This window comes from Aethalodelphis obliquidens, unplaced genomic scaffold, assembly GCF_003676395.1.
Source record: "Aethalodelphis obliquidens isolate GAN/ISIS:26980383/991018 unplaced genomic scaffold, ASM367639v1 scaffold13, whole genome shotgun sequence".
Lineage (NCBI taxonomy): Eukaryota > Metazoa > Chordata > Mammalia > Artiodactyla > Delphinidae > Aethalodelphis > Aethalodelphis obliquidens.
This window is the reverse complement of record NW_020837957.1, coordinates 29,895,942-29,910,575: the sequence shown is the minus strand read 5'-3', so window position 1 is coordinate 29,910,575 and position 14,634 is coordinate 29,895,942. Positions and strand designations below refer to the sequence as shown.

General features: G+C 36.8%; 1 protein-coding gene across 3 annotated transcripts in view; it reads right to left on the bottom strand.

Annotated features, from left to right (window-relative positions):
* The window catches only part of ABCD3 (ATP binding cassette subfamily D member 3), an 83,000-nt gene that overhangs the window by 14,769 nt on the left and 53,597 nt on the right, over positions 1–14,634 (bottom strand). For 2 of the 3 annotated variants that reach the window (XM_027114384.1, XM_027114383.1), the window contains exons 11-16: positions 14,476–14,545; positions 14,294–14,391; positions 14,090–14,181; positions 12,420–12,511; positions 12,270–12,333; positions 12,078–12,141 (exon numbers count right to left, since the gene is read on the bottom strand). In XM_027114384.1, coding sequence (XP_026970185.1) covers positions 12,078–12,141; positions 12,270–12,333; positions 12,420–12,511; positions 14,090–14,181; positions 14,294–14,391; positions 14,476–14,545 — 480 coding nt within the window. Of the gene's footprint in view, positions 1–11,452; positions 11,549–12,077; positions 12,142–12,269; positions 12,334–12,419; positions 12,512–14,089; positions 14,182–14,293; positions 14,392–14,475; positions 14,546–14,634 lie in introns of all 3 variants that reach the window. The other variant, XR_003434363.1, reaches the window with a different exon arrangement.

Sequence of the window (14,634 nt, the reverse complement as noted above, 5' to 3'; positions counted from 1 at the left end):
GCTTTGCTTTTGAGGTTTTTAAAATGTACTTAAAAAAATCTAGTTATATATTGCTTACAAGAAATATACCATAATAAAACAGCTCAGGAAAGGTATAAATAAAGACTTGTATAAAATACAGATGTAAACAAAATGAATTTCATGGAAGGGATCAAGATGGTGGAATAGAAGGACGTGCCCTCCCTCTTGCAAGAGCATCAGAATCACCACTAACTGCTGAACAATCTTATCAACAGGAAAACACTGGAACTCACCAAAAAAGATACCCCACATCCAAAGACAAAAGTGGAGCCGCAATGTGACGGCAGGAGGGGAACAATCACAATAAAATCAAATCCCATAACCACTGGGAGAACAACCACTGGAGAACAATTATACCACAGAAGTCCACCCTCTGGACTGACGGTTCTGAGCCCCACGTCAGGCTTCCCAACCTAGGGGTCTGGCAACGGGAGGAAGAATTCCCAGAGAATCAGCCTTTGAAGGATAGCAGGATTTTACTGCAGGACTTCAACAGGACTGGGGGAAACAGAGACTCCACTCTTGGAGGGCACACACAAAGTAGTGTGCACATCAGGACCCAGGGGGAAGGAGCAGTGACCCCACAGGAGACTGAACCAGACCTACCTGCTAGTGCGGGAGGGTCTCCTGCAGAGGGGGGGGGGGGGGGGGTGGTGGCTGTGGCTCACCCTGGGGACAAGGACACTGGCAGGAGAAGTTCTGGGAAGTAATCCTTGGCATGAGCACTCCCAGAGTCACCATTAGCCCCACCAAAGAGCCGCGTAGGTTCCAGTGTTGGGTCACCTCAGGCCAAACAACCAACAGGGAGGGAACTCAGCCCCACACATCAGCAGACAAGTGGATTAAAGTTTTACTGAGTTCTGCCCATCAGAGCAACACCCAGCTCTACCTACCACTAGTACCTCCCAACAGGAAGCTTACACAAGACTCTCAGATAGCCTCATCCACCAGAAGGCAGACAGCAGAAACAAGAACTACAGTCCTGCAGCCTGTGGAACAAAAACCATATTCACACAAAGATAGACAAAATGAAAAGGCAGAGTACTATGTACCAGATGAGGGAACAAGATAAAACCCCAGAAAAACAACTAAATGAAGTGGAGATAGGCAATCTTCCAGAAAAATAATTCAGAATAATGATAGCAAAGATGATCCAGGACCTCAGAAAAAGAACAGAGGAGTCAAAGATTGAGAAGATACAAGAAATGTATCTTCTAGCACAATTAAAGACCTAGAACAATTAAAGAACAAACACCCAGAAGATTTAAGAACAAACAAACAGAGATGAACAACACAATAACTGAAATGAAAAGTACACTAGAGGGAATCAATAGCAGAGTAACTGAGGCAGAAGAACAGATAAGTGACCTGGAAGAAATGGTGGAATTCACTGCAGTGGAACAGAATATGGAAGAAAGAATGGTGGGATTCACTGCTGTGGAACAGAATAAAGAAAACAGAATGAACAGAAATGAAGACAGACTGAGAGACCTCTGGGACAACATTAAACACATGAACATTCACCTTACAGGGGTCCCAAGAAGAAGAAGAGAGAGAGAAAGGACCCGAGAAAATATCTGAAGAGATTAGAGTCTAAAACTTTCCTTAACATGGGAAAGAAAATAGCCACCCAAGTCCAGGAAGTGCAGAGAGTCCCACACAGGATAAATCCAAGGAGAAACATGCCAAGACATATAATAATCAAACTGGCAAAAATTAAAGACAAAGAAAAATTATTAAAAGCAACAAGGGAAAAAGGAAAAGTACAAGAGAACTCCCATAAGATTAACAGCTGATTTCTCAGCAGAAACTCTACAAGCCAGAAGGGAGTGGCACGATATATCTAAAGTACAACTAAGATTACTTCCCTGGCAAGGACTTCATTCAGATTCAGTGGAGAAATCAAAAGCTTTACAGACAAGCAAAAGCTAAGAGAATTCAGCACCACCAAACCAGTTCTACAACAGATGCTAAAGGAACTTCTCTAGGTGGGAAACATAAGAGAAAAAAAGGACATACAAAACCAAACCCAAAACAATTCAGAAAATGGTAATAGGAACATACATATTGATAATTACCTTAAATGTGAATGGATTAAATGCTCCAACCAAAAGACACAGGATTGCTGAATGGATACAAAAACAAGACCCATAAATATGCTGTCTACAAGAGACCCACTTCAGACCTAGGGATACATACAGACTGAAAGTGAGGAGATGGAAAAAGATATTCCATGCAATGGAAATCAAAAGAAAGCTGGAGTAGCAACACTCATATCAGATAAAATAGACTTTAAAATAAAGAATGTTATAAGAGTCAAGGAAGGACACTACATAATGATCAAGGGATCAATCCAAGAAGAAGATATAACAATTATAAATATTTATGCAGCAACACAGGAGCACCTCAATACATAAGGCAAGTGCTAACAGCTATAAAAGAGGAAATCAACGGTAACACAATAGACGGGGACTTTAACACCTCACTTACACCAATGGACCGATAATCCAGACAGAAAACTAATAAGGAAGCACAAACTTTAAATGACACAACAGACCAGACAGATTTAATTGATATTTATAGGACATTCCATCCAAAAACAGCAGATTACACTTTCAAGTGCATATGGAACGTTCTCCAGGGTAGATGAGACCTTGGGTCACAAATCAAACCTCGGTAAGTTAAGAACACTGAAATCATTGCAAGCATCTTTTTCAACCACAACATTATGAGATGAGAAATCAATTACAGGGAAAAAAACGTAAAAAACACAAACACATGGAGGCTAAACAATACATTAATAAATAACCAAGAGATCACTGAAGAAATCATAGAGGAAATCAAAACATACCTAGAGACAAATGACAAGGAAAACACAATGACCCAAAAGCTATGGGATGCAGCAAAAGCAGTTCTAAGAGGGAAGTTTAGAGCAACACAATCCTACCTCAAGAAACAAGAAAAATCTCAAATAAGCAATCTAAGCTTACACCTAAAGGAACTAGAGAAAGAAGAACAAACAAAACCCAAAGTTAGTAGAAGGAAAGAAACCATAAAGATCAGAGCAGAAATAAATGCAATGGAAACAAAGAAAACAATAGCAAAGATCAATAAAACTAAAAGCTAGTTCTCTGAGAAGATAAACAGGATTGATAAACCTTTAGCCAGACTCATCAAGAAAAAGAGGGAGAGGACTCAAATCAATAAAATTAAAAATGAAAAAGAAGTTACAATGGACACCACAGAAATACAAAGCATCGTAAGAGACTACTGTAAGCAACTCTATGCCAATAAACTGGACAACCTGGAAGAAATGGACAAATTCTTAGAAAAGCATAACCTTCCGAGACTGAACCAGGAAGAAAGAGAAAATATAAACAGACCAATCACAAGTAATGAAATTGAAACTGTGATTAAAAATCTTCCGACAAACAAAAATCCAGGACCAAATGGCTTCACAGGTGAATTCTATCAAACATTTAGAGGAGTTCTAACATCTATCCTTCTCAAACTCTTCCAAAATATAGCAGAGGGAGAACACTCCCAAACTCATTCTACAAGGCCACCATCACCCTGATACCCAAACCAGACAAAGATACTACAAAAAAAGAAAATTACAGACTGATGAACATAGATGCAAAAATCCTCAACAAAATACTAACAAACAGAATCCAACAACACATTAAAAGGATCATACACCATGATCAAGTGGGATTTATCCCAGGGATGCGAGGATTCTTCAATATATGCAAATCAATGCGATACACCATATTAACAAATTGAAGAAAAAAACCATATGATCATCTCAATAGATGCAGTAAAAGCTTTTGACAAAATTCAACACCCATTTATGATAAAAACTCTCCAGAAAGTGGGCAAAGAGGGAAACTACCTCAACATAATAAAGGCCATCTATGACAAACCCACAGCCAGCATCATTCTCAATGGTGAAAAACTGAAAGCATTTCCTCTAAGATCAGGAACAAAACAAGGATGTCCACTCTCACCACTTTTATTCAACATAGTTTTGGAAGTCCTAGCCACAGCAATCAGAAAAGAAAAAGAAATAAAAGGAATCAAATTGGAAAAGAAGAAGTAAAACTGTCACTGTTTACAGATGACATGATACTATACGTGGAGAATCCTAAAGATGCCACCAGACAACTACTACAGCTAATCAATGAATTTGGTAAAGTTGCAGGATACAAAATTAATGCACAGAAATCTCTTGCATTCCTATACGCTAACAATGAAAGATCAGAAAGAGAAATTATGGAAACAATCTCATTTACCATTGCAATGAAAAGAATAAAATACCTAGGAATAAACCTACCTAAGGAGGTAAAAGACCTGTACTCAGAAAACTATAAGACACTGATGAAAGAAATCAAAGATGACACAAACAGATGGAGAGATATACCATGTTCCTGGATTGGAAGAATCAGTACTGTGAAAATGACTATACTACCCAAAGCAATCTACAGATTCAATGCAATCCCTACCAAATTCTCAATGGCATTTTTTACAGAACTAGAACAAAAAAATCTTAAAATTTGTATGGAGATACAAAAGACCTCGAAGAGCCAAAGCTAGCTTGAGGGAAAGAAACGGAGCTGGAGGAATCACACTCCCTGACTTCAGACTATATCACAAAGCTACAGTAATCAAGACAATATGGTAGGGGCTTCCGTGGTGGCACAGCGGTTAAGAATCTGCCTACCAATGTAAGGGACACGGGTTCGAGTCTGGCCCAGGAAGATCTCACACACCACGGAGCAACGAAGCCCATGCGCCACAACTACTGAGCCTGAGCTCTAGAGCCCGCAAGCCACAACCCCTGAGCCCACGTGTCACAACTACTGAAACCTGTGTGCCTAGAGCCCGTGTCTGCAACAAGACAAGCCACGACAATGAGAAGCCCGCACACAGTAACGAAGAGTAGCCCTGGCTCACCGCAACTAGAGAAAGCCCGTGCACAGCAACGGAGACCCAACACAGCCAAAAATTAAAAATAAAATAAAATAAAGACAATATGGTATTAGCACAGAAACAGAATATAGATCAGTGGAACAGGATAGAAAGCCCAGAGATAAACCCATGCACCTATGGTCAACTAATCTATGACAAAGGAGGCAAGGATATATAATAGAGAAAAGACAGCCTCTTCAATAAGTGGTGCTGGGAAAACTGGACAGCTACATGTAAAAGAATGAAATTAGAACACTCCCTAACACCATACACAAAAAATAAACTCAAAATGGATTAAAGACCTAAATTTAAGACCAGACACTATAAAACTGTTAGATGAAAACACAGGAAGAAGACTCTTGAAATAAATCACAGCAAGATCTTTTTTTATCCACCTCCTAGAGTAATGGAAATAAAAACAAAAATCAAGAAATGGAACCTAATGAAACTTCAAAGCTTTTGCACAGCAAAGCAAACTATAAATAAGACAAAAAGACAACCCCCAGAATGGGAGAAAATATTTGCAAACGTATCAATGGACAAAGGATTAATCTCCAAACTATATAAACAGCTCATGCAGCTCAGTATTAAAAAGAACAAACAACCCAATCAAAAAATGGGCAGAAGACCTAAATAAACATTTCTCCAAAGAAGACATACAGATGCCCAAGAGGCACATAAAAAGCTGCTCAACATTACTAATTATTAGAGAAATGCAAATCAAAACTACAATGAGTTATCACCTCACACCAGTTAGAATGGGTATCATCAGAAAATCCACAAACAACAAATGCTGGAGAGGGTGTGGAGAAAAGGGAACCTTCTCGCACTGTTGGTGGGAATGTAAATTGATACAGCCACTATAGAGAACAGCATGGATGATCCTTAAAAAATTAAAAATAGAATTACCATATGACCCAGCAATCCCACTACTGGGCAGATAGAGAGCCAGAGAAAACCATAATTCAAAAAGACACATGCACCCCAATGCTCACTGCAGCACTATTTACAACAGTAAGGTCATGGAAGCAACCTAAATGCCCATGAACAGGCGAATGGATAAAGAAGATGTGGTACATATATACAATGGAATATTACTCAGCCAGAAAAAGGAACGAAATTGGGTCATTTGTCGAGACGTGGATGGACCTGGAGACTGTCATACAGAGTGAAGTAAGTCAGAAAGAGAAAAACAAGTATCGTATATTAATGCATATATGTGGAATCTAGAAAAATGGTGCAGATGAACTGGTTCACATGGCAGAAATAGAGACACAGTTGAAGAGAACAAACGTATGGACACCAAGGTGAGGGAAACGGAGGTGGGGGTCGGGTGGGGGGCAGGGTGGTGGTGGTATGAAATGGGAGATTGGGATTGACATATACACTAATATGTAAAAAAGAGATAACTAATAAGAACCTGCTGTATAAAAATAAAATAAAATTTAAAATAAATAAATAAACAAACAAACAATATATCACAGATATTCTTTCAGGTCAGTATATTCAGATTCTCCCCATTCCTCTCTTAATGCCTGCAGTGTATTCCACAGTAAGGATGTATCATAACGTATTTAAATACTCTCCTTTTGTTAAATATTTAGGTCATCTGCATTTTGCTTGCTCTTTTAATAATACTGCAATGAAGCTCTGAGAGTGCAAACTGATGCACTAGTGAGAAATACTTCTACAGATCAGATTCTTAGAAATTATGTATTGCATCAAAGTACATATGTATTATAAATATTTATAAGTGCCACCAAATTGCTCTGCAACAACGTAAAGTTAAATGAAAAATGTCAAGAGTGGTTGATTTCTAAGCTTATGGTCTTATCTGAGTTAATCAACCTGGTGATGAATCAAAAAACCTGAGTCATAATTGTAGCTCACACAGCAATGTATCACAGCAGGAAAAGACAACAGAGAGATATGAGTTACCCTGGCTGTGGAACCTGCCTTTTTTAAACTGTTGAGCCTTAGGTTCTTATTTTTTAATTTAATGAATATGTATTGAATACTCAGTGTCTGGCTCTGTTCGAGGCAATGCAGCTACATTAGTGAGTAAAAGAGACCAAAGAAACCCAAAGAACAACAAAAAAACACAACAAAATCCTTACCCTTACCAGTACACATTCTAGTGGGAGAGATATACAATAAGGAACATGCATAATAAATAAGTAAATTAAACAGTATGTTAGAAAATAAGTGCTACAGGGAAAAAATAGATAAAGGTAAAAAAAACTGTGTGTGGGGGGGTGGGTTGCATTTTTAAGGTGGTCAGGCCAGGCCTCACTGAAAATGACAACTGGGCAAAGCTGTGAAAGAAAGAGTAAACCAGAAGTTTATCTGGAGGGACTGCTCCAGATAAACCTACCCACAAAAAGTAGCTACAAAGGCTGAAGCAGGAATGTACCTGTCCTATTCAAAAACCAGAAAGGATTCTGCTGAAGAAGAATGAGCAGGAGAGAAGAGTAGTAGGAAATGAGCTCAGAGAGGTCAGAGGTGGTGGTAGCGTAACGGCAGGTAAACACTATAGGGTGCTGTAAGCCACTGAAAGAACCTTTTCTGATGGAATGCAGAGCCTTCTGCGTTATTCAAAATAGTCGAAAGTGGAAGCAACCCAAGTGGATAAATGAATAAACAAAATGTGGCATATACATACAATGGAATATTATTATTCACCCTTAAAAGGAATGAAATTCCGGTACATGCCACAACATGAATGAACCTGAAGACACGATGCTAAGTGAGATATGCCAGACACAAAAGGACAAATGTTATGATTCCATTCACATGAGGTAGCCAGAATAGGCAAATTCAGTGAGACAGAAAGTAGAACAGAGGTTACCAGGGACTAAGGGGTGGGGAGAAACGAGTTACTGTTTAATGGGTACAGAGTTTCTCTTTGCTGTGATGAAAAAGTTCTGAAGATAGAGGTGATGGTTGCACAACACACTAAATGTACTTAATGCCACTGAACTGTATACTTCAAAATAGTTAAAATGGTAAATTTTATGTTGTATATTAGAGAATGAGCTATTCTGAATGACTTTTCCAGATATTTGTCTTTTTATCTGAGAAATTATTTTAAAGAGTTATTTTGATGGACTTCTTCTAAATACATATTTCTTTTTCCTATAAAACTGAATATAGTGAATATTCCTAGTAATACATTATATATAATAATTGTACTCTACTATAAAAGTGTTTCCCCTAGGAGCACCTTAAAGTTCAGAGAACGATTAATTAAATGGTTCCCTAGCACTCTGATTTATTTAGGTAATGTTAGCCATATGTACTGTTCTCTGCACCTAACTGCTTACTGTGGCTTTCACGGATATCCAATACCCCTCCACATTACTTGGAGCAACATGCCGGGAAACCTCAAAACCAAGTTTGTAATGATGTGTATAAATAGCAACTAGAGTTACTGAAATCCTTAGGTACTCTTCTATGCACAAATGTCTTAGACTCAGCATTAACTTTTCTTTACTCCGTGGCTTTTGATAATGTTGGACAAAACTTCCAATTATGACATCAGCCATGGTAAGCCAGTGATAATTTTTCCAAATTAAAGATTTGTAAAAACATGTATTTTTTTTTCTGGGTTGAATTAAGACTAAAAGCCAAGGGTTCCTTTCACTGAAAACCAGTTATCAAGTTCTTAATAACATTCTATTTTTAAATTTTTTAAATATAAATTTATTTTATTTATTTATTTTTGGCTACGTTGGGTCTTCATTGCTGCGCACAGGCTTTCTTTGGTTGTGGTGAGCGGGGGCTACTCTTTGTTGCGGTGTGCTTCTCATTGTGGTGGCTTCTCTTGCTGCAGAGCATGGGCTCTAGGGACAGCCTTCAGTAGCTGTGGAGCACAGGCTTAGCTGCTCCACGGCATGTGGGATCTTCCCGGACCAGGGTTGGAACAAGTGTCCCCTGCACTGGCAGGCGGATTCTTAACCACTGAACCACCAGGGAAGTCCCAATAACACTCTATTATTGAGGATCCTGGATTGCTTTACTGGGGCAGTGAATGCTTTGAACCACCATATCTTTACCAATAAAAATATTCCCCCAGAAATATTACTTCTTGATAAATCCTACTTCCTATGAATTTACTATAATAAAACATCAAAATATTCTACACATAAATATGATTTAAATAAAAGAGAGATTACATGAAAGTATGCTGTTTACGAAGATTTACTTAGGCTTCTTTAAACATTAAAATATGCTCGCTTACTGAAAAGGTAAAAATTTTAGTAAGTTACAAAGTACTATTTTAATGCCCACATTATAACCTACAAGTAGTTATTTCCTAGGGTTTCTCCAGTCTATATAAATATGCCATTGCTGAGGGAGTTTATAAAGGAATGATATAAAATCTCCTATCTCAAAGAAGCTTACATTATTTGATTATTAGGTAACACAAAAGGCAAACTGATCATAAAGTAGGACACATTTATTTGTGATGGTCAAGTCTCAGTTTTATCATGCCTCTTTGCAGGAGAAAGGAATCTTTATTTTCAAGTAAGCCAGATGGATAGAAAACAATCAGATGTTACAAAGAAGTGATGGATGTTTGTTGAATTAAAAAACAAAATAAAACAATGTTAAAAAAAAGATAGAAAGACAAAATAAATGAAAAAAGCCAAGTCTAACTTAGAATACCCTAAGTCAGAAAGAGACAGAAGAGGAATTTATTAACAGTGGACCAAAAGTACAGAAGTCAAAGAAACAGCTCCAAGTGGAGGAGAAAACAATACAAGAATCACAGAATAGACAACAGTGATATGGAATGGTCACAGAGTAAAAAAACTTAAACAAGCAGGGGTGTAACTGATAACTAAAATAAGACTTTCCAAAATGAAACCAAAATAAGAGCAAAAAAGTTAGGTCCTTTCTGAGACTAAAAGTGAAGTTATCAGGACTGGCCAGAAGTATACTAAAATTCAAACATAAAGGCTTTAAAGGGAAGGGCGGCTTTGGACTAAGATGAAAGGAACAGCATTAGTGTGGTAACACTATGACAAAGTGAGCATATCACAGACCATAATCATGATCTATTTATTCCACGTGGCTGTACATACAGATCCCAAATCTCTCCTCACTAGGCTCAAGCCATGTGTGCATCTGTATTGTTGGCGTATTCTATGTCTGTGTAAAGACACAAGTGAGGGAAAGTAGGAGAAAGGGCTAAGAGGATTCTTCAATGGAGAAATCTCATGGCCCTTTTTACTCTTGGGTAGTGACAATAAAGGGGCTACTGAAAATCTATCAAAGATGGAGTTTTAAGCTCTGTTTTATTCCTGAAATCAAGCCCTGTAGGTGGCCACCTACTTTGCCAAGGGAGCAAAGCAGCACCTAGAGCTGTAGCTCTGACTGCAGCACCTGGAGCTAAATGAGAAAACACTTCTGTAATACTTGTGCCATTAAATATTTACCAAATATATTCACATTTTCTGTACTTCCCTTTTTGTTTCCTGGCTTTAAAATAAACATGACAATATATAACACTCATTGTTGAATAAGTCCAAAGTACTTTGCATAACCAACGCTTTTCATTTTTACAGTTCCTTAAAAAGAAAGTGGAGACGTACATAATAAATATACATGACTAAGAGTAGAAAAACTGAAGACTTACCTATAATTATAACACTTTGAAAACAAATCCAGTAATTATACTCCTTATTTTATAAACTATCAGACAATATTCCTTCAATAACAGCAGTTGAAAAGAATCTCCATATACAACACAAATTACAGAGGACCATAAACATAAGCATGTAGAGAATTCTGGAGTTGTGCTGTCCAATACAATAGCCACTAGTCACATGGCTATTTAAGGTCAAATTCATTAAAATTAAGTAAAATCTAAAATTCAGTTCCTGAACTGTACTAGCCATATTTCAAGAATACAATATCCACATGTGGCTACTATACTGGACAATGCAGACATAGAACATTTCCATCATGGCAGAAAGTGCTATTGGACAGTGTTATTCTAGAGTAATGGTATCTGGAACTGGAGAGACAGCCCACATGATAGCCATCTGTTACTAATCTTCAAGATTTTCAGATATGAACTATTCGTAAAGTCACAATAGACACATAACCTAAATAGTAACCCTTAGGTCTGCAAGAGTCTTATAAAATCATACAATAACAATAATTCTCATCTTTTGCTTTTTCTTTTTCATTTGGCCTGCCACATTCCCATTTGGTTAACAGACTATATTGATCAGCACCACAATTCACTTGGCTCGAGATGTTATGTGTCTTGGGTGAGTGGCAATCTGCAGCACTATTGTGCCGCTCTTCCACTGTTTTCATCAGTAATATGAAAGTTTATGTTTTGTTTTTATAGGTACAGATCCTCCTATACCATCAAAATACTACCAAATGGTAAATTATTTTAATTTAAAGAGACTAATGTTATATTTGCATGTTTAAATATTCATCTTACATCGGAGATTCCAATTATCTATATCTTCTATGGCTTTCTTCAGATGGACTTTATTTGCAAAAGATTTTTGATAGTAGTATTTGAAACTTTAAAGTCCTGTCAAATAAGAAAAATAAATTTCTATTTCAAAGACTTACTTTTTATTTTTTTCTTCCAGTTTTATTGCGATATCATTGACATGCAACACTAAGTTTAAGGTGTACAGCATAATGATTTGACTTCCATACACCATGAAATGATTATCACAGTAAGTTTAGTGAACATCCATCATCTCATACAGATACAAAATTAGAGAAATAGAAAAAAATTTTGTGTGTGTGATGAGAACTCCTAGGGTTTACTCTCTTAACAACTTTTCTATATGACATACAGCAGTGTTTTTATATTGGTCATGTTGTACATTACATCCCTGGTACTTATTTATCTTATAACTGGAAATTTACAGTACCTTATGACTACCTTAATCGAAGGCAGTCCTCCTTTATAAAGACTTACTTTTTAAAGCAATTTTGTGGGTTCAGAAACTAAGTGAAGCCTTAAAATTATGTTAAATATTCAGACAACAGTTCTCCATTTCACATTCTGAAGATGATTTAAGCTTTTATATAACCATGTAAAAACTTACTTCAAAATTAAGGTCTCGAATCAAGATATCTCCATTTGGCGTTGCTAAAGGAACATGATCAAATCTATAGAGGAAATTAATAAAAAGAGAATAATTTTACATTAAACACTAAGCAGATGTAGCTGAAAGAGAAAGGCTACTGTGTAGTTTAACAGATGTTTATGGTGCTAAAGAACCCTTTTCTGTACGTACTTTATAATGTTATCTGCATTGATGATTTCTCCAACACCAGGTATCAAGGGAATGCCTTGTGCTCCTTCAATACATTAAATGGAAAAATCAGTATTAAAGCATCATGTCATGTCAGCAAAAACTTATGTGACCTAGTGCATTCATATTTACCTTTTTCCTGTTGTGAGACCATGGTGCGTTCATATTTGCCCTGATTTAAATCCTTTAGTACTTGCATTAATTCTGTAATCCGAGCAGTAAAGCTGAAGAAAAAAAGAAGTCATAATCAAAACTCCAAAGGCTATATCTTTAATTTTTATTATTTATTTTGAATATAATTGACATATAACATTAAGTTCATATTTTTTACTTTATACAAATCTAACTGAAGTTTCTAAACTTATCATTTAGTTTAAATGAGATAACTTAAAAGACATCTCATCAACATAAAGTATTAGTACACATTTTATTATTATGCTTCAATAGGAGAGGAGGAACATGCGGCTAAGAAAAGAGGTCTCATAGGATCCCACCTCAACAGATACTTTATTAATAGGCAAATCAAGAAGGTTCTCTGCCACTAGAATTTTAAGGAATTTTCTAGTAAATACTATAAAAGGACTAATGCTAGTGCATTCCTTAGGTCCAGGAAGCATGGACCCTGAGTTCCTGCTGGAGCGAGTTATAAAGCCTTGGATAAAGTTGGCTTTTCTCTCTGAGGACATCATTTATTTTAAGTATGCCAAATGCACACTACTTCCCTGCAAACATGGAAGAATTTGGAGGATTCCTCTCTTTCTTCCTCTGAAGAGGGAAAAAAGATGAAGTGTTCTTAATATTAGAGAGAAATCACTGTGGTGATAGAAATCAAGACTAATGACAAGAAGTTGAGGAGGAGAAGAATGATATGATGATCGAAGAGAAAGCACTCTAACCAGAGAAGCAAACAGGATCATTCTGTGAATAACAAGCAGAAACTTCCTAAAGGAACAGAAGCATCCCATATGCTAGGAGCTGTAAAGGCATGAGAAAGTTATTAACAAGTAGGAAGAATGTCAGCATTCTCAAGAGAGAGACTCCTCATAGTAGTTTATAACTTCTTCTATCTTGCCATGAAGACCTTAACTGCCAAAGGATTAGAGAAGAAGGAACAGAGGAAACAGGCAGACTAATCACAGGCCTGGGAAAGATCCAAAGACATCTAATTTCTTCAGATGACCTGAAACTTACGGTGCTCTTTTTTTACATTATTGTTTTTTTGACACCATACCAAGCCCTTTATATTAGACCGTGAAATTTTGAAATATTTAACTCCATTTGATGGTCTAAGAACAATTTTACTAGACACCCTGACCATATTTACAACTGGACCTACAACTACCATAAGGTAACTTTTCACTTTTTTCATTAAAATCAACTTCATCCTTGTTTATCTTTTGCTGAGTTGCCAGGTATCAAAGACCTAAGGACAAAAAAGTCTGGTAGGGGACAAAAAAGTTCAAACGAGAAAATTCTATTCACTAACTTAATTTTCTGTGAATCAAGGAAAGACTGCCCCAATTCGACATTTCCCAGCTTACTGAATACCAGTGTTCACAGAACAGACAGCTTGAGAACAACTAACCTAGTTTAAGGCTCCAAACAGCTATCTTAAGGAAACATGGAAAGTTCACTATCAAAGAAAAATCTTCCTACTTTTCTATCAAAACCAGCTTGCAAGAGCAAGAAATACGGGGCTTCACTGCCCCTTATCTCAACCTCAACTGGGCACAATTATTAAGGATAACATATTTGAAAAAAATTATTCTCTGCAATTGCTCATTATTACTAATCTTACTTACCCAGCCAATCTTGTCATTTCACGGCCAGCCAAAACTATTCGACCCAGAGCCTGAGACATTCGCAAAAGCATTCTTCCACTTTGGTAGTAATCCTGACAAAGAAATAAATATTAGTTTCCACTTATATTTCTAAGATTAAAACTAGCTTTTCTTTATTGTTATATTTAAAATTTCAATTGAGTATGACTACTACTACCACTTTACCTCCAGAAGTTCTGAATGTGAGCTTTTGAGATGTCGAGGATGAGACAAATCTAGGAAAGGACGACTGACAACTACATAACCAACCACAGTGGCAAAATCTGAAACAAAACAGTTAAAAACATCAACAACACTTCACTTTTCCCACAAATTCCATTCCACTATCTCTTTTAAAGCATACTTACATTTGGCAATTATGCTATCAATGAAGCCCATAGAAAACCGAAACAAAATGAAATTATGTAGGTGCTCCACCTGGCAGAAAGCAAAAACAAAAAATATATATACTTTCTGTATATTAAAAAAATGAATCTATCATGAGGACAAAAGAAAATAATTTTTGT